At 41.2% G+C, this 19157-nt stretch overlaps 1 protein-coding gene across 5 annotated transcripts in view; it reads right to left on the bottom strand.

The window, feature by feature from the left end:
* PLCE1 (phospholipase C epsilon 1) overlaps positions 1-19157 on the bottom strand; it is a 335601-nt gene that overhangs the window by 22743 nt on the left and 293701 nt on the right. For all 5 annotated transcript variants that reach the window (XM_077779680.1, XM_077779674.1, XM_077779665.1 and 2 more), the window contains exons 21-25: positions 16609-16730; positions 15571-15688; positions 10261-10392; positions 7179-7469; positions 1029-1192 (exon numbers count right to left, since the gene is read on the bottom strand). In XM_077779680.1, the coding sequence (XP_077635806.1) occupies positions 1029-1192; positions 7179-7469; positions 10261-10392; positions 15571-15688; positions 16609-16730 (827 nt within the window). The remainder of the gene's footprint in view (positions 1-1028; positions 1193-7178; positions 7470-10260; positions 10393-15570; positions 15689-16608; positions 16731-19157) is intronic.

Consider the following 19157-nt stretch of genomic DNA (forward strand, 5'->3'; position numbering starts at 1 on the left):
CAAAGATCTTCAAAAACTAAACCATTAACATGATTAAGTTTCTCAAGGAGGTAAAAGGAAAGGGGACCATATGCAATGTAAATAAGAAATGGTTACTAACATTCTGTTCAAAATGTTTTAGGTGTATATAGTTGATATACTATCTTTTTCTTCAATAGTTTAGTTTTGGATCAAGTCACAGGGGATGCTGTTAAAAATTAATCCACAGTCTTCTGTAAGTAGATGGAACTATACTCGAGTCCAGCTGAAATGGTCAAATAGAAAGGGGCTGCTGCCCTAGTCTTCGAGACAGAGAAAACCCATACGGGAGGTAGGGAAGTCTGTGAGCAGGCTCTCCCAGGGCTCTGAGGTGTCATGAGCAGAGGCTGTTTGGCATTCTTCCTTTGCAGCAAGACAGACCAGATATAAAGATGGAGAGAAGAGGTAACTTTCTCCCTTCCTGTCTTTCCTATCACCACCCAGCGGTTTTGTCTATGAGCTAAGTGGGAGTGAGACAATAGGGAATAAAATTGGGTGATGAGTTATTGGGGCTGAGTTGTTAGGGGAAACCTGTGGAGTTCTGACAATTAGTTAATCAAAGGAATAAAGGAGTAAGGAGAGCCCCAGGGATGATAAAGTTTAAGCTGTAAGGAGGAAAGATATGTAGTTGCTTTGTATATTGATGCCTGTCTATGAGAACTTGTCAGAGTGTAAGATGATCTGGTCTAACCAGGAGCTCAACTTTTATGGGATCCGTACACAGTTATGATTCTTGGGGCCTGGAGGACAGAATTGCCATCATCAGTTTGCAGGTGAAGCAGGGACCTCATAACTCTACCTACTGAGCTCTGGCAAATAGAGGGCGTGGTGATAGCCTATCTAAACCATAGCCACTGTTTCCTGAGAGGTTAACAAAATGCTTTTGGGAACTAAATCTGCATGAACAAAATGGTGACATGAGATTTTTTAATGCCTTGAATTCAAAACCAGTTCATAATCAGGAAGGCTTACAGGCCTTACTATATTCTGATAACAGGGGCCATACTTACAGTTAAGGAGTAGATGGCAGGCTCCATGTTGTCCAGATCTCTTTCCAAGGGAGAGAACTTCTGATACATAGGACAGTTCTTGTCCCACAGAACTGGGGGTTTCAAAACATAACCACACCCACCATTGGCTTCAAACATGGCAGCATTTAAATGTAAAGGGAGATCTGTAAAATAAAGTCAATATTGCCTGGCTCACATGTCATCTTATATACTTACTTTAAAGTACAAAAGAAATTTGTATCAATTTCCTCTAAGCTGAAGCATGAAGAAGAGATAGCCATCCATTTATTGCATAGACTGATTGAGTACCTACTCTGTGCCAAGTAGTGTTATGCACCTGAGATATAGCTGCTAACAAGACACGAAATCTGTCATCACAGAGCTCATACTCCATCCCATGTTCTGCCACTTGAAAACTCTTGCAAATAAAAATTCACAACATCCATCCATAAAAATCTTTGAAACACCTCATTTTATACTTAATTTTAGAAAAAAAATAATGGCATTGTCTTATTCCCAAGCACCAAAGCATGAAGACAGTTGTGTGAACAATTCTTGCTTTTTCAAATATAAGATAAAATCTTAATAATACAAGAAAGTCTAGGAGAATAGCCAGAAAAACATATCTTGTCTTTGAAATTTCAATTTCAACCCATAAATTGCAATACTTCTACCTCTTTTTTTAAACTTAAACAAATTTTTTATATTTATTTATTTTTGAGTGACAGAGAGACAGAGCATGAGTTAGGGAGGGGCAGAGAGAGAGGGAAACACAGAATCCCAAGCAGGCTCCAGGCTCTGAGCTGTCAGCACAGAGCCCGATGGTGGGCCAATGTGGGGCTTGAACCATGAACCATGAGATCATGATCTGAGCTGAAGTCAGACTCTTAATCAACTGAGCTACTCAGGCACATCTACCTCTTTTTTTATCCTATTATTTATCTATTTAAATAAATGTTTATTCATTTTTGAGAGAGCATGAGCTGGGGAGGGGCAGGGAGAGAGGAGGACAGAGGATCTGAAGTGGGCTCTGCACTGACAGCAAAGAGCCCAATGTTGGGCTCAAACTCACCAACCATGAGATCATGACCTTAGCTGAAGTCAGATGCTCAATGACTGAGCCACCCAGGCACCCTTCTACCTCTTTTTTTAAATGATAGTTCAATATGAAACAAATCATTATCACATGTGATTCACATCATATCCACAATCCCCTCAATCACAAACACTGGGAACTTTTACAACAGCTTCCAGTCTTTTGTGGCCAAATTTTATTTGGCATAGATCTTTGGTGAATGATTAGATCCCTGCACAGATTTTGGGCTCTTACACACTCAAATGCTCATCTGATGGCACAAGTCTGAATAAAATTTGCCCAAATGAACAAAAAGTTTATGAGACACACTTGACAAATGTTCACTCTGACAGATTCCTCCCATGTGCAGAGTAAACTTTGCTACACGGACCAACATCAAGGAAAAGTGTGGCAAGCACCATGGAGCAATGAGAAGCTGGCCTTCACTTGTATGTGGGGAGTTGGCCAGGGTCATGTACAGGAATTCTGGGGGGAGAATGTCTTAGACACATGAGAGCTCCTGGGGCCTCAGCCTGCTTATCTACAAAATTAGCACACGGGCCCCCACCTCTCAGGCCCATCCAGTCCCCATGTGACTGATTCACTGAGGCTACAGGTTGAAGCAAACTAGCCCACGTAGTTGGTAGATGTGAAATGGATAAATATGACTAACAAAATTATAGCAGCTCATTCTTACTGCACCCTTCCCTTGCACCAGCCCCTGTTCTAAGCACTTTGGGAGCACCAGTGCCCCCATAGCCCACGAGGTGGCTTATTTTAGTATTTTCATTTTTAGAAATGAGAAAACTGAGGCATAAGACATGAAAAAACCCAAGGAAGTGGTGGATGCTGGAGTTCAAACTTGGACAGCGTGACCCATCTTAACTACCGAACGTATAATGTATATTATCTTAACACTGAACCTTAACTGCTGGAGTCATATAATGTATACCTCAGAGGGGTGTCATACAGATAAATGAAATAAGGGGCACCTGGGTGGCTCAGTCGGTTAAGTGTCTGACTGCGGCTCAGATCATTATCTAGTGGTTCATGAGTTTGAGCCCTACAGCAGGCCTGAAACTCAGAGCCTGGAGCCTGCTTGGGATTCTGTGTCTCCCTCTTTATCTGTCCCTACCCTACTCACACTCTCTCTCTTTCTTAAAAATAAATAAAACATTAAAATTTTTTAAAAAAAGATAAATGAGATAATGTGTAAAGGTACCCCAGCGCCTGGCACATAGAAGGTGCTCAATAAACAGTAGCTATTAAATTATGATTATGAGGTCAACACCCTTTTGGGTTTGAAGTCTGATTTCATTAGCAATGTGTCATCCTTGTAGCTTTTCAAAACTTGTATTTTCCTTTTTTTTTTTTTAAGTAAGCTCCCCATTCAACATGGGGCTCAAACTCACAACCCCAAGAACAAGAGTCACATGTTGACTGAGCCAGCCCAGGCACCCTGCTTTCCCAAACCTTAAAGCACTTTTTCTTAACTAAAACCTCACTTGGTGATCCAATATGTAAAACAGATCCACATGGAGTTGCTCAGTTGGAATATAGGCGGGAAACTCCTGCATCAACTAAGTGAAACAGTGTGCATGGATCTGTGTAACCGCATCACTCTTCTCAGTCAGTGCATGTGATGGCAGATCAAGCACAGCATTACGGTCTTTCATTATTTCAAAAACTCTATAGTAAGTAAACTCCATTCCCATAATATTTGTCCCTATATTTTAGGGCTGGAAAAGTCGTCACAAAGAGTGTGACAATCATTCAAGAAAGCATAATAAAATATTAACAGAAACTTGTCTTTTGACTGGGGTGGCATGTCTATATACTGAGAGGTCCTAGGACATGAGGCAGAAATTGTTCTACCCCAGATGGAAAGAACCTGGGGGAACTGTTGCCAGCAACAGCCAGAGTCTGCAAACCAGGCTCAGGTAAGTTTCCCAACTCAAGGGTTGGTTTTTTGAGGAGACCTGGGCTATTCCTGGTTCCACATAACTGCAGACCTTCAACAAGTTGATGGAACCATTAGAAATCTTGGGAAGAGGGGCACCTGGGTGGCTCAGTTGGTTAGAAATCTGATTCTTGATCTCAGCTCAAGTCATGATCTCATGGTTCGTGCAACTAAGCTCCACATAGGGCTCTGTGCTGAACAGGGCAGAGCCTGCTTGGGATTTTCTCTCTCATTCTCTCTCTGCCTCTCCTCTGCTCATTCTCACTCTCTCCTCTCTCAAAATAAATAAATAAATACATATATAAATAAACTTAAAAAAAAAAAAGAAATAAATCCGGGGAAGAGATCACCCTCAGTGCACGGACACCCTTTGGGGCATTAGGGTTCCCTGAAATTCAGGAAGTGGTAAGGTAGGTGATCCATAGAACATATTTGGAGGCTAGAGACACACCAGGAGAGGGTTTTGTTATTTGGTTGGGACATTTCATGGAAAATCAAGGACTCCCTAACCTAGAAATTCTTTTCAAAAATTAAAAAATAATAATTCTACTGTTGACTCTTATCTTTTTGGACTTACAATTCACAGAGAAGTACCTAGAAGAGATCTGGACCGAAAATCACAAACCATAGGTTCAGATTGCTGTGGGGTTGATAAGGACAATCTGTTTCAGCTCAATGCAGCATGCCTTTATTGAGCACCTAATGTGTGCAGGATATTGGCCTGGATCTACCCCCAGTTTGAGTAAATGGAGACCATTTTTACAGATAAATACACCAAAACTGCACGTAGCTTGTGCAGTGTGCAGTGTGGGGAGATGTTTAATCACTTCTCGCAGTATTGACTTAAGAGAGGATATGTGGCAGTGCTCCCTCCTGGGAGTTGGAAGGTTTTGCAGAGAAACTTGAGGGTAGACCACACAATGCAGCCACCTGCCTCCTCTGAGCGGGTAAGCATGAACGTGCTCTCTGGCTTGATTTGGGAGAGAGGATAAACCTTCAAGGGTGAGTGGAGACCCACCTGCAGCCTCCGTGTGTGTTTCAGAGTGCAAGGTGGGTCAAGGAGGGGCGATTCCCTCGTCCCCCTCAGCCGTGGCTCCCTTTGCCATCAGTGGAGCCAGTATGTCTGTGGCAGCCTTGGCGCCTCGGGAGGAAGGACACATCCCAAACTAAATGCATTTTCATTTCCTTGAGAAACCACTTTGCTAGTTATTTCAGTTTACTTAAAATATTTCCATATCATAATAACCGAGGGGACCAGTGGACACAGGGCTAAGGACAGGGCCAGAGATGTGAACCCACAAGCCACTTGGGACAGATTGAAGAGAAATTTTTACAACTCTGTAAATATTTCATTATTATTTCCACTTGTGAGTCCAAATCATACTGTTTTCATAACTTATCAAAAAACACTTACGATGGTTAATGTTCATGGAATGCTTTCTACATGCCAGGCACTGTGTTTGGTATGGTATTTCACTTGCACCGACTTACTTAATATCAATTGAAAGAAACAAATATTAAAGGGCACAAAATATGACTGATGTCTCTGACCATTCGTCTGCAGGGTCAGCCACAAGTAGACATTACTGGTTCCCGTGCCAGGTTGCTAGGTGGTCCCAGAGCTAAGGCTGGGGTTTAACCTTGGTTGGTGAAAAGGCTATGCTTTGGTTGATGGGTCAGCACAGCTAGTTGAGATCTGATTCAGTGCACAGGAAAGGAACAAGAAGGTCGCTCAAAGGAAAGACTAGTTTTCTAATGAGCTTCTAGGAAACATTCTTCCTCTATTTTTTCTTTGTGTTTGGCAGCTCCCTTCCTTCCCCCATAACCAAGTAGAAACAAAACACTTTACCCTCTGAACTTCCAGAGTCCTTGAATCTATTATTAGTAGTCATTCTGTAACCTTGAGCAAACTAACCGCTCTGTGCCTTGGTTTGCTCATCTGGGAAATGGAGATCATAAAGGGACCCGCCCCTTAGGGTTGTGGCAGAGATTAAATGAGAGAATAGGGGTCAAGAATGCAGCACGGTGGCTGGTACGCAGTGAGCCTGCCATAAATGGCAGCTGCTGCCTGGAGCTTCAGGCCTCCTCAGTCACCGTTATGAGTCTCATGCACAGTGGAGACACACACACCACTCTCTGATCAGGTGGTTCACGGACTTGTTTTCCCTGTGGTAGCCACGCCCAGGATACTAGCCATTATTCCTCATTTCAATCTCAAAGGGAAGAGAAGAGGCTAAATGCTTTTAACTTGCAAAGTGTTTGGAACTACACTACTTTTGACCTGCAAGAATAAGAGCTTAGCAAGAGAACTTACTAAGGGGTGTTAGGAAATCTCTGCCCCAAAGATCTTTAAAAACAAACTGTCAAGAGCAGTCATAAGTTTAAAAAGTGCTTTAAAAATGGGGTAGGGGGGGCGCCTGGGTGGCTCAATAAGTTAAGCATCCAGCGCTGGGTTTCCGCTCAGGTCATGATCTCATGGTTTCATGAGTTCGAGCCCCACGTTGGGCTCTGCAATGACAGTGTGGAGCCTCCTTGGGATTCTCTGTCTTCTCCCTGTCTCTCTTCCTCTCCCCCACTCATGCTGTCTCTGCCTCTCTCAAAATAAATAAACTTTAAAACTTTTGAAAAAAAAGGGGGGACAGGAACAGAACACCAATAGGGGTCCCCTCATCGTCCTTATCTATTGTCTTTTTTTTCTAAGTTTACTTATTTTGAGAGAGAGAGAGAGAGAAAAAAAAATGAATGGAGGAGGGCAGAATGGAGGGAGAGAGAGAATCACAAGCAGGCTCCACGCTGTCAGTGCAGAGCCCGACTTCGGGCTTGAACTCACAAACTGTGAGATCACGATTAGAGCTGAAATTAAGGGTGGGACACTTAACCGACTCAGCCATTTGGGCGTCCCTTTATCTGTTGCCTTAATCAAAACATCAAGGGCACAATTTTGTATCAAATTCACTTCTGTTTTTGGTCATCTGTACTTTAACCCTCACATCTGGTGTGCCCCAGTCTGGAGCCCTGCCTCTTTAAACAATCTTGTTTGCTGAACTATATTTACTTAGAAGAGGCAGAGGAGAGAGGTGGGGAGGCACCCTTCCGGGTGAAGCTGGCCCATTACCATCAGTCTGGTAGTTGAGTGCCACGAGCTGTATTCCATGGAGCCAGAACATGAGGGGGTTGGGGTTGGAGGAGTCAATGCGAGTGGCAGCCGGGTAGGTCCTCAGCAGCTGACAGGCCGTGTGCTGGATCAGTTTCTGAGAATACCTGCGACACAGACGTTTGGCGGCATTTTCATTCAGCGATGAGATATGGTAACATTTGGGAGTTCTAATGATAGCGCTGAGGGATGTGGTTGGGTTGAGGGGGGAAGAAGATTCCTCCCAGGCCTGTCGCATTCCTTCACAGGAACCTAAACCCCCCCAAAAGATTAGCCTCAGATTAGTGCAGAAAACTTTAAATATTTTAGAAAGATAAACCTGAATAACATCCCAGTAGGCAATCATAACACATAACATATCAGAACACATCTTGCCTGTTCCTTGTGAGTTAGTCTACAACCTTGAAACAAAATGAGAACTATTGAGTTTTAAGATGACTATGGCCACACCAATTTAAATCAAAAGCCTGAAAGCCCTTGCCTGTGTACCTCATCTATTCTGTGGATAAATTTGCACAAAGATGCAATGTGTGCAAGGGTGTTCACTCTAGCATTGTTGTTTTTTTTTAAATAACAAATCAAAAACTAAAAACTCCAAAACCACCACCATTACCACCACTGCCACAATCCAGGAAGCAACCGAAATGTTCTACAAGTGAGGTAGTCATTAAATAAAAGACAGTATGTCCACATAATGGAATACCACAGAGGCACTAAGGACAATAAGTTAGATACCTGTATAGAAAGCCATGAAGAAAGCTGCAGCAAGTATAAAAGTTATACAAGTCTCCCTGACTTTATTTATTTATTTAAAATTTTTTTTTAAATTTATTTCTAGGAGAGAGAGAGAGAGAGACAGCATGAGCAGGGGAGGGTCAGAGAGAGAGGGAGATACAGACTCCGAAATAGGCTCCAGGCTCTGAGCTGGCAGTCAGCACAGAGCCCGACGCGGGGCTCGAACCCACGAACCACGAGATCATGACCTAAGTGAAAGTCGGACGCTTAACCGACTAAGCCACCCAGGTGCCCCGAGTCTCCCTGATTTTAAACTATGCTACGAAGTTATAGTAATCAAAACAATATGCTGCTGGCATAAAAACAGACACACAGATCAATGGAGCAGAATAGAGAGCCCAGAAATAAACTCACATATACATGGTCAATTAATTTCTGACAAAGGAGCCAAGAATACACAATAGGTAAGGGATCATTTCTTCAATAAATCGTGGTGGGAAAACTGGATGGCCACATGCAAAAGAATGAAACTAGACTATTGTCTTACACCATATACAGAAAATTAACTTGAAATGGATTAAAGACTTGAATGTAAGCATGGAAACCACACAACTCTTAAAAGAAAACAAAGGCAGTGAGCTTCCTGACATTAGTTGTGGTGTTGAAATCTTGGATCTGACTCCAGAATTAAAGGCAACAAAAGGAGAGGTAAACAAGTGGGACTACATCAAACTGAAGTGCTTCTGCACAGGAAAGGAAACCATCAATAAAAAGAAAAGGCAACCTACTGAATTGGAGGAAATATTTGCAAATCATGTATCCAAATAATTAAATGTATTATACCTAAAGTGTATATAGAACTCAAAAACGCAAAAGCTAAAGAAACAATTTCATTAACAAATGGGCAGAGGATTTAAGCAGACATTTTTCCAAAGAAGACCTATAGATGGCCAACAAGCACATGAGATGAGCAATGTCAGTAATCACCAGGGAAATACAAATCCAAACCACAGCAAGATACTACCTCACATCTGTCAGAATGGCTAGTATCAAAAAGACAAGAAATAACAACAGTGGGAGAGTAAACAGTGGAGAAAGGGAACCCTCGTGCACTGTTAGTGGGAAGGTAAACTGGTGCAGCCACTTTGGAAAACAGTATGGAACTTCCTCAAAAAATTAAAGATAGAAATACCATATGATCCAGCTATGCTACTTCTGGGTATTTATCTGAAGAAAATAAAAACAGTAATTCAAAAAGATATATATACCCCAATGTTCACTGCACCATTATTTACAATAGCCAAGATACAGAAATAACCTAAATGTCTATTGAAGGATGACTAGATAAGAAAACATGGTGTATATATATATAATGGAATACTACTCAGCCATAAAAATTAAGGAAATCCTGCCATTTGTAACAACATGGATAGATTTTGAAGGTATGATAATGCTTACTGAAATAAGTCAGAGAAAGACAAATACCACATGATTTCACTTACACGTGGAATATAACAAAACAAAACAAATGCATAAAACAAAGAAAGCTCCCAGATACAGAGAACTGATTGCTAGTTATCAGAGGGGAAGGGGATTGGGGGCTGGTGGAATGGGTGAAGGGGGTTAAGTGTATGGTGATGGATGGTAACTAGATTTATTGTTGGGATCAATTTGCCGTGTATATTAAAGACTGAATTACTATGTTATACACCTGAAACTAATATAATGTTATATACAAATTTTACCTCAAGAAAAAAAAATAGTTATCCAAGTATGTTCAGTTATATCCCGTTTGGATTATCTTAAAAAGAGTCTTATTTTTCTTGAACAAAACACAATAAACTTAACAGTGATTACCTCTGGGGAACAGAACTGGGACATTGAGAGTGGAAAGGAATTTTAATAATGCTCTGAACTGTTTGAGTTTCTAACTATGAGAATTTATAACTTTCATAGTAAAAAGTAATTAGAAATAAAATGGATATATCTTCTGGAGTTATATTATAAGGATAAAGAGGCCAGTTCCAAGAACAACTAGAATGTTCCAAGATGGCTCCAATTTTTACTTTTGAGGCAAACACTGTTAGAACGTCTTTAATGAAACATTATTTCTTACGAAGTTAAGAGTGAAATTCATAATTTTAAATATATTGGTACTACACTTAACCAAACACTTAACATAAACATTCATGAAAATAAAAAAAAAAAAAAAGAAATTAAAAGTTCAAGGGAAGTGCTTCGACGGTCAAATATCAGAATCATCCGGCATGCAGAATCAGGCCAAAATATTATAAGAAGGTGACTTTACTTTTTCCAGATGCTTTGTTAAATGATGCTGTCTCCCCAGGGCTCATTCTGCCCGGATTGTTGCCAAAAATGGACTTCCTGCTTTTCCTTTCTTTTCCTCTGCTAGAGCCAGATGCATTTAGAGTTGACAGGCCTGTTCCCATAAAATGAAAATAAATAAGCCAAAAACTACAAGCAAGGAACTCAACATTTTCCATCCCTGTTACTGTTTATTTCAAAGTCCTACTACTCCCTGGCAGCCCCAGGACAGGAGACCTGCTAGCATTTTTAGTGCAATTAGTAAGAGCAGGGAATGGTAGCAAAGCTTTTCTCTCTGTAGGCAAATGTGACCAGAACTGCACGATCCTCACAAAATCCCACACAGACCCACTTGGGTATGTACTGGAAAGATTTTGAAAAGCTACATGAACAGAAAGCACTCCAGTCAATATTTATCAGAACCTAATTACTCAACCTGGAGAGATGAAAGGCTGGTTAAAAGCAGGGGCTTCAGTTCTAGCTTCAATTCCTGCCAGTATGAGGTTGCCTAAACATCTACCTTCTCTGTTCCTCAGTTTCCTCATCTACAAAATGGGTGTGATGAAAGGAGCTCGCTCACAAGGTTAATCTGAGGGTTTGATGGGAAATATATTAGGATGATAATGATGTTTCCTGGCTTCTCTTTCTCATTCCCAGCCCTTCCTGCCTGGCACAGTGCCTGGTGTGCAGCAGGAACTTAATAGATATTTGCTGAATGAGGAAATGAGTGCACACCATGCTGCAGTACAGGAAGAGTCATTTAAAAGCACCAATGAAGCCAGAATTGCCTCCAAACCATTCCTTCAGCTGAAGCAGCATTCAGGAGGTCCTCTTTGAGATGAAAATATACCTTCCAAGAACATCATCAGAGGAGACAGGATAAGGTAGTCCTTAAGAAGAGCGCAGACGGGGTGCCTGGGTGGCTCAGTTGGTTAAGCGTTCAACCATGATCTCACGGTTCAGGGTTTGAACCCTGCGTTGGGCTCTATGCTGACTGCCAGCTCAGAGCCTGGAGCTTATTTCAGATTCTGTATCTCCCTCTCTCTCTGACCCTCCCCTGCTCACGCTGTCTGTCTCTCTCTCAGAAATAAATAAATAAATAAATAAATAAATAAATAAATAAATAAATAAATATATATTTTATTATTTATTTATACACTAAGCCAGCTCAGTCAGTTAAGTGTCTGACTTCAGCTCAGGTCAGGATCTCGTGGTTTGTGAGTTTGAGCCCTGCACTGAGCATTGTGCTGACAGCTAGCTCAGAGCCTGGAGCATGTTTCAGATTCTGTATCTCCCTCTCTGACCCTGCCCTGCTCACGCTGTCTCTCTCTCAGAAATAAATAAAACATTAAAAAAAAGAAGAAGAGCACAGACTTTGGGGTTGAAAGCTCACACAAATTGTGCATCCTCATAACTTCTTTACATCACTCCATCCTCATCTGTAAAAGGGTCAGGGTTAGGGTTGAATAAGATCATGATATATACATACTTAGTAGAGTGTGTTGGTCAGAGAAAGTGCTCAGTTCATAGCAGCTGTGGGGCTTCTAAATTTTGTTTTCTCTTAAGTATCTGTAACCACAAAGATGCAACACAAACTTGGACTAGGAGGTTCTCATGCTTCATCTTAAAATGTGTAATTTTGCCCTCTGCATCATAATAGAACATGACACTTTGGTATTCTCCCAAGTATAACCAATTCTGGGGGGGTGGTCCTAGAGCGAGAGGCCTGTTCATTCTGGGGTTTTTGTACACATCCTGGCACATACTGAAGGGCCTGATTGTTCTCTTGGGGTGAGGAAGCAAGAAAACTGGGGCTGGGTGATCAAGAAAAGAGAAAGAATCTGGGGAGCCCCAGAGAGCTAAGTGATAGAGCAACAAAGAGCCTTCTCCTGTCCCATTGGCCCATTTCCAATGACAATGACAACAACTTCTTCCAGAAAGCCAGTTCTTTGCTGGATAGTGTGCTAATCCCATTATATACTTTACTGATTTTTACCACCATCCTGCAAGTGAGGACTGAGAAGCCGGTTTTTTTTTGGTTGTTGTTGTTTTTTTACAGATAAGGAATTGGAAGTGCAGAGAAATTATGTGACTGTCCCAGTCATGGTGACAGAATTCAGCCCTGCCCTGCTACTGAAGCAGGTTCATGATCTCTCTCTCTCTCTCTCTCTTTTTAAATGTTTTATTTATTTCTGTGAGAAAGAGAGAGAAAGAGAGAGACAACATGAGCAGGGGAGGTCAGAGAGAGATAGGGAGATACAGAATCTGAAATAGGCTTCAGGCTCTGAGCTGGCTGTCAGCACAGAGCCTGACACGAGGCTTGAACCCACAAACCGTGAGATCATGACCTGAGCTGAAGTTGGACACCTAACTGACTGAGCCACCCAGGCACCCCAGCAGGTTCATGATCTTGGGGAAATTAATTTACTTCATGGAAGGTTACACCACATGACCTTTGTGGTGCCTCACTGCTCTGAGGATTTGTTTGCATATGGCTCCTTGGAAGGGATTTGGTGAAGGTGAGATACATTGAAATTGATAATGTAGCAAAAGCAAACAATAATGTAGCAAAATAGACATTTTGTGGTATTTCCCCCATGAGCATTGAAATAAATCATGACGCCAGTAAATATTTAGAAGCTATTATAACAATGATTCTGGCAACACAGTGTTGTTAATTTTGTTTTGTTTTTTTTAATTTTTTTAATGTTTTATTTATTTCTAGGAGAGAGAGAAACAGCGTGAGCAGGGGAGGGTCAGAGAGAGAGGGAGTCACAGACTCTGAAACAGGCTCCAGGCTCTGAGCTGGCAGTCAGCACAGAGCCAGATGCGGGGCTCGAACCCACAAACCGCGAGATCATGACCTAAGCGGAAGTCGGACGCTTAACCGACTGAGCCACCCAGGCGCCCCACAATGTTGTTAATTTTGAGAAAGGAAATGAATTTGAGGAGAGAAAAATGTAAGAAACTTCACTTACTAAAAAAAAAAATTAAATGTAGTATACCTATAAAAAGAATGTGTGCTATATAAACACTTCTAAAAAAACAGCATTCTTGGAATGTGAAACATAAGCCAAATAACCCCACGCTTAGCCTGTGCCTCAAGTCAGAAGCTGGACCCAATGACCTTCTGGCTCTCCCACAATTCTCTACTGCTACAGAAACTTTCTTTCGCAGTGACCTCAAATATCTTTGGGGATTTGTGCTCTTTAATCAGTGCTTGAGAAGAAAAGATAAAGCCGGTGGAATGGTCTGGGTGTGGTGTCAGCCGACTTTACAAAGAGGAAGAGATGCAGTGATTCTTGAATGTGGGCGTGACTGGTGAATGGAGTGGTCCTCACGCTTGTTCCTGTCAAAAAGGACATGCAGGCCATGAGGGTCCTTGACAGGAGAGGAGTTTTATCCTGTCATGAGAACAGCGTCACCAGCTGCAAATAAGATCCTGTTGTACTTATGTGACGGAAAGTCATGATCTGTGAACTAAAGTGAAGTAGCTAGGTTCTTTCGTTTCTTCGAAATCTTTGCTGCTTATGGATTCACATTCTCCTTAACAGAATTTGCTATCCGATAAGCAGTAGCAGTTGCCACAAGTTTAAGAACAGTACACGGGAGGAAACTTAAAGTTGAGAAAGTTCTATCTGTGATTTTTTTCCATGTGTGTGAAAAGACCACTATTATTTAATTTTTTTTAAGTTTATTTATTTTGAGAGACAGAGACAGTGCGAGTGGGGAAGGAGCAGAGAGAGAGGAGAGAGAGAATTGCAAGCAGGCTAGGAGCTCTAAGTGTTGAGCTCAACTCAGGGCTCGATCTCACCTGAGCCAAAATCAAGAGTCTGACACTTAACTGATTGAGCCACCCAGGTTCCCCTTACCTAATTTTTTAATAGCCTAATTAATACTTTTGTCCTGTTTGCAGGACAGTGTGAGAAGTGAGGCTTAAGATACACCTCTGGAGGCTGGGATCTGTGTTCATGGGCAGCACTGATATTTTAACTCTCCTCTCCAGGCCAAGTTTGTATACTCCGTTTCCTAACGGAGTATAGGATGAATTTTAGATGAATTTCTAGATGAATTTTAGATGAATTTCTAACATTTTAGATGAATTTCTAGAATCAACCTGCTTTCCTGTCCTTAGAAATTTTGTATGAGGGGATCCTTTTTTCATAGTATAGGGAGACAGATTTTTCTGACTTTCATATGTTTACAGACTCTTCTGTTTGCCCTGCAGCCCCTGATACCCCAATTGTGTGTCCCACAAGTGTGAGCACACTGAAAGCACACCTTAGCCAGAGGAGCAGGGTAGTGCTATGGTTAAGAGCAGGGCTTTGGAGATAGACAGGCTTCAGAATCATAGTTCTACCATGTATTAACTGAAATGCACATTTTGTGTGTGGGGTGGGGCACGATTTATCATCATAAGTTCACTGTACTTCTAGAAATGGCAAGTTGGGGAAACTTTCTCCTACTGAAATCCCATCCTTGGTCCTTGTGGTTTGAGTGAAGCCTCACTACCCATCTTCAAAGATGAACAATGTGCCATAGGACCTAGACTGTCAGAGCACTGCATTCCCTCGGCCACAGTGACCGACTGGTTCAGGGATGGGCAGAGGGCTTGAAGGAAAGCAATGAAACTGGTGCTCAAAGTTCTGGAAGAGACTCTCAGACTGAAGCTAATCTGGAAACATGTGGTGCTAGTGTGTTGCAGCTGCCTTGCAAGCATAAAGGGAACACAGAGGAGGCAGAATGAGAAATAGGAAGAGAGAAGCCCCGGATCAAGCTGTACCTGAAACTTGCATATCCCTTCATTTTTTTAATACATGAGCCAGTAAGTTTCTTTTTTGCTTAAGTCAATTTCTACCACTTTCAAACAAAAGAGTCTTACTGATACACTTGGCAACCTTGGGGCAATTACTTCATATCTCTCAGATTTTGTTTTATTTAAAAATGGGGACAAACCCCTCTACCTCACAGAATTATTATGAAGTCAATACCACGACATATATAAACTACTTAGCACACTTCCTGGTACTGAAGGGCTTAATAAATTTTAGCTATTAGATGTCATGAGTATTATTATCATTAACTATTATGAAAAGACATGATATCTGGAAAAGAAACACTTTATGGTATTTTCCTTACCAACATCAAAGCTAATATTTAGAAAGTAGTATAACAATGATTTGGTAACACAATTTAGTTATTTTGAAAGCATTCACAATGTCCAATTAAATAAACAGCATATTTTTATCTTTTGGTATCTTTAAATGTTATAGAAGATATTGCCTACTCTTACCTGGAAATTTTACTGCTTGGCAATAGATGACAAGGTCAGATAGCTCTGGTGCAATCTGTCTGCTTTCCTTTTTATTCTGAGGGAGATAAAATTCTTCTCCCAGTTCCATGTCATAAACCTATCAAGGGAAACATAATGCCAGTTTACATGGAAAGTATATGCCACCCACCTCTGAATCCCCAAAGCTTTATCTGTTCCTTTCGCACGTCATCAGTGCATTTCACATTGCTGTGTATCATTCCATATACAGGTCCTAACACCCTTCCTGGAGTAAAAGCCTTCCGGGAGTAGGCGATGACTCTACTCCTCCTTCTCTTCCCTTGGGGCATAGTCCAGTGTCTTCAATGTGGGACAGTCAATGCATTTTTGTTGAATGACCAGGTGACTGAGGATGCATCTTCTATGGCTCAAATTTCTGACACACTTTATTATCTGGCTCTCCAACAGTGTCCCTGCAGCTGTGTCTGTACATCTGCTCAGAGTCTATATAGTGTAAGGCACTGGAAGGCAGGGACTGGGTATCCCATTTACATTTCTATTCTCTGCGTCATTCCTCTGTGGACACTTCACAGTCTGGGCCCTGTTTATCTGCTTGGTTATTCCAAACTCTTTAAAAATTCTAGAAATTCCTTGAATGTAACCAGGCTGTCCTCCTGGCCTAAATGTCCTGATTTTGTTTGCCTGGCCAAATCTTCTCTAACATTATCCTCCCTGATGCTCTGATAACAGTGTAATCACTGGTCTTTGTACTTATCTGTAAGCACTGTTTACCTATTTGCCTCCATCACTAAAGCACCTCCAGTGTCATCTCAGTTCCTGCCACACTGCACACCTTCCCCAGGTATTGGTTGGATGAACCAGTGACTAACCTTCTAAAAATGGCAGGTGGGTGTCCCATAGCATCCCTGTGTGGGCTTTGGCATCTAAGAGAAAGTGAGGGGAAAAGTGAAGGGAGGGGACAGGGAGGGAGTGAAATGTACCTGATACTGACAAGAGCACCCTGGTCCAAGTGTAACTTAACAGAGGACATTCACCCACCTTTCCTTTGTTGCAAGCAGAGTTATCTGCTTTCTTTATCCTCTTGGGGATTTCTTCATTATACTCAAACTGAAGCTTGTCATTACATGATTTATTTTCAGGTCTGTCCTCTAGAATGTTATCTGAAAATAAGTTGGCAGGCTTCAGCAAACAAAAACCAAATGTTTCACTTAAGGGCTACGTCGACATCATTATAAAGATATCCAGCCACTTGGTGCTTATCTGTTAAGACTGAGGATCTGGCTACTCTGTTACCAAGATGATGGCTTGGGGTATAATTTTAAAAATTTGTTAGATTTGGTATATGATGTGTTTATTTTTAATTGAATGGACTCGTTTACCAGTAGTTTTGGTACCATACAGACATCACCTAAATGAGAAGCCTCATGTCCGTAAAGACGATGAAGATTGTGCAAACCTTATGGAAGACACCCTGTGTCAGAAGTTCTCGATGCACAAGTTAGGGGAGGACTTAGTGGTGGATGCACTTCTAGATGGTGCATACGTGAGTTAATCACTCTCATTTTAAAATAAGCTATTAGCTTCTTTTACCTCTAGAAATGTCAAAACCTGCGGGAAAATGATAGTGTTATTTGCAATGCAGTTTTCACAATTCTACTTAATCGGGAAGTAAAGTTTCCATAATTGTTTATGAATTTATTAAGCAAAACTCTTGAGGATAGGAATTAAAAAATGTCTAAAAATATCTAAACATGACGTATAATTTTATACTTTGCTCTTGTTGTGGTATTTCTATTCAAAATGACTTTAAGGGCTCCTGGGTGGCTCAGTCGGCTGAGTGTCCAAATTTGGCTCAGGTCATAATCTCATGGTTCATGAGTTTGAGCCTCTCATCGAGCTCTGTGCTGAGAACCCTCAGATCCTCTGTCTCCCTCTCTCTGCCCCTCCCTCGCTTGGACGTGTGCTCTCTCTCTCAAAAATAAACAAACATTGAAAAAAATGACTTTAAAGGTGTTAGACAATTATGCTAAAACCTTTTTCAAAAATGAAAAATGAGAAAGCTCTCATTTCTCACCCAACGTTCATTATCTCATCAGACCATAAATGTTGAGACCAAAATATTCTTATACCAAATAAGGGCCATGCAGGCTGCCAAGAAGTAAACGAGATAAATCATTTTATTACATTTTTACTTATATCAGTGTCACTATGTCATGCTAATTCAGGCTTCAGAAATTGGAGACAGAAAGCCAACATTCATGCAGTTAAAATGCCCAGTTCAAATGGCTTTACCTTCCTGACTGTTAGGAGCAGGAGAAGCGGTAAGGACATCTGCTATATAAAAACAGAATCAGAAAGGGAATAAAAGTAAGGAAAATTAAGACAAAAAGCCAGATAAATTGAACTAAGGTATGAAGCAAAGCATAAATAACAATAGCTTAGATTATAAGACAAATGAAACAAGAAATCTCTTGATTCAGTATTTTGACTGTTAGGGATATAAGGTCTAGCAATAAAAAAAAAGGCAAACATTGTTAATATTAATCATGCTGCCATAGTCACATTACATATTTTCAGTTCCTGACTATTGTAACCTTCATAATAATGCATTATGTCAAATGGATAGAAATGGATTAATTTGTTAGAGTCATGCAGTCACCATCACAGAATGTCTGTATTAAGTTGCAGATTCAAATCTGTACCCTAGGGCCTGGTCAGAGCTAGTCAAGATAAAAAGCAAGGTCAGATGAAAATTAATCTATATTTATTTAATGAAATTTGATTAAATAAATATTCATGAAGGACCTATTGGCCAAAAGCAGAGTGGGAGTTTCTGAAACATAAGGGCCTCATTTGTAACTTCCTTTAGATCTTCTGGAATTACTTTGTGGTTAGGAATCATCACATTTTTATGGCCCAAAGAGGCTTTCGACTAATTCTCTCATGTTATAGACATGAAAACTGAGGACCAGAGCTGTCACAGAGATAAGCTGGGCCACCCAAATTCTGCAGATGAGCTCTTCATACGGGACACTTCTGAAGGCAACACTCCCACAACTGTATGTGGAATTTTGAGAGCACACTTATTTCTCTGAGAGGACTGGTCACAGCTTCTAATCTCCTTCTCAAAGAGACTCATCATTACAAGAAGCTGAAAAACATTTGAGGCTCCCATCTGAAGCTCCACGGCAGGCAGACAGGTTTCCGCTGCCTCCTCATCTCAACTGGAAGATGCGAAGATGGTAGAGGCAAGTGCATGAGGTACAGAGGTGAGTGAGGCTACAACCAAGAACGCAGGATGGACAGGGCATTTAACCGTGGCATAGGAGAGCCTCAACATGACAAGCTTAAACTAGTCATGGCATAACTACAAGGCCAGTTTGGGAATCTGCCAGTTGGAGGAATTTTTCAATGAAATGGGAAATGCCCAGGTGGTGGCAGTAGCCTTCATAGATCATAGATGTTGGTGCTAGAAGAAGGGAGAACATCACCCAATACTGAACAGAACTTTTTTGTTACATATCTGTGGGACCTAAGGCCTAGAGTGGAAATAGGACATTGACCCAGTGTCGCATAGTTTACTGAGG

This window comes from Crocuta crocuta, unplaced genomic scaffold, assembly GCF_008692635.1.
Source record: "Crocuta crocuta isolate KB4526 unplaced genomic scaffold, BGI_CrCroc_1.0 scaffold170, whole genome shotgun sequence".
In the NCBI taxonomy this organism is placed as follows: domain Eukaryota; kingdom Metazoa; phylum Chordata; class Mammalia; order Carnivora; family Hyaenidae; genus Crocuta; species Crocuta crocuta.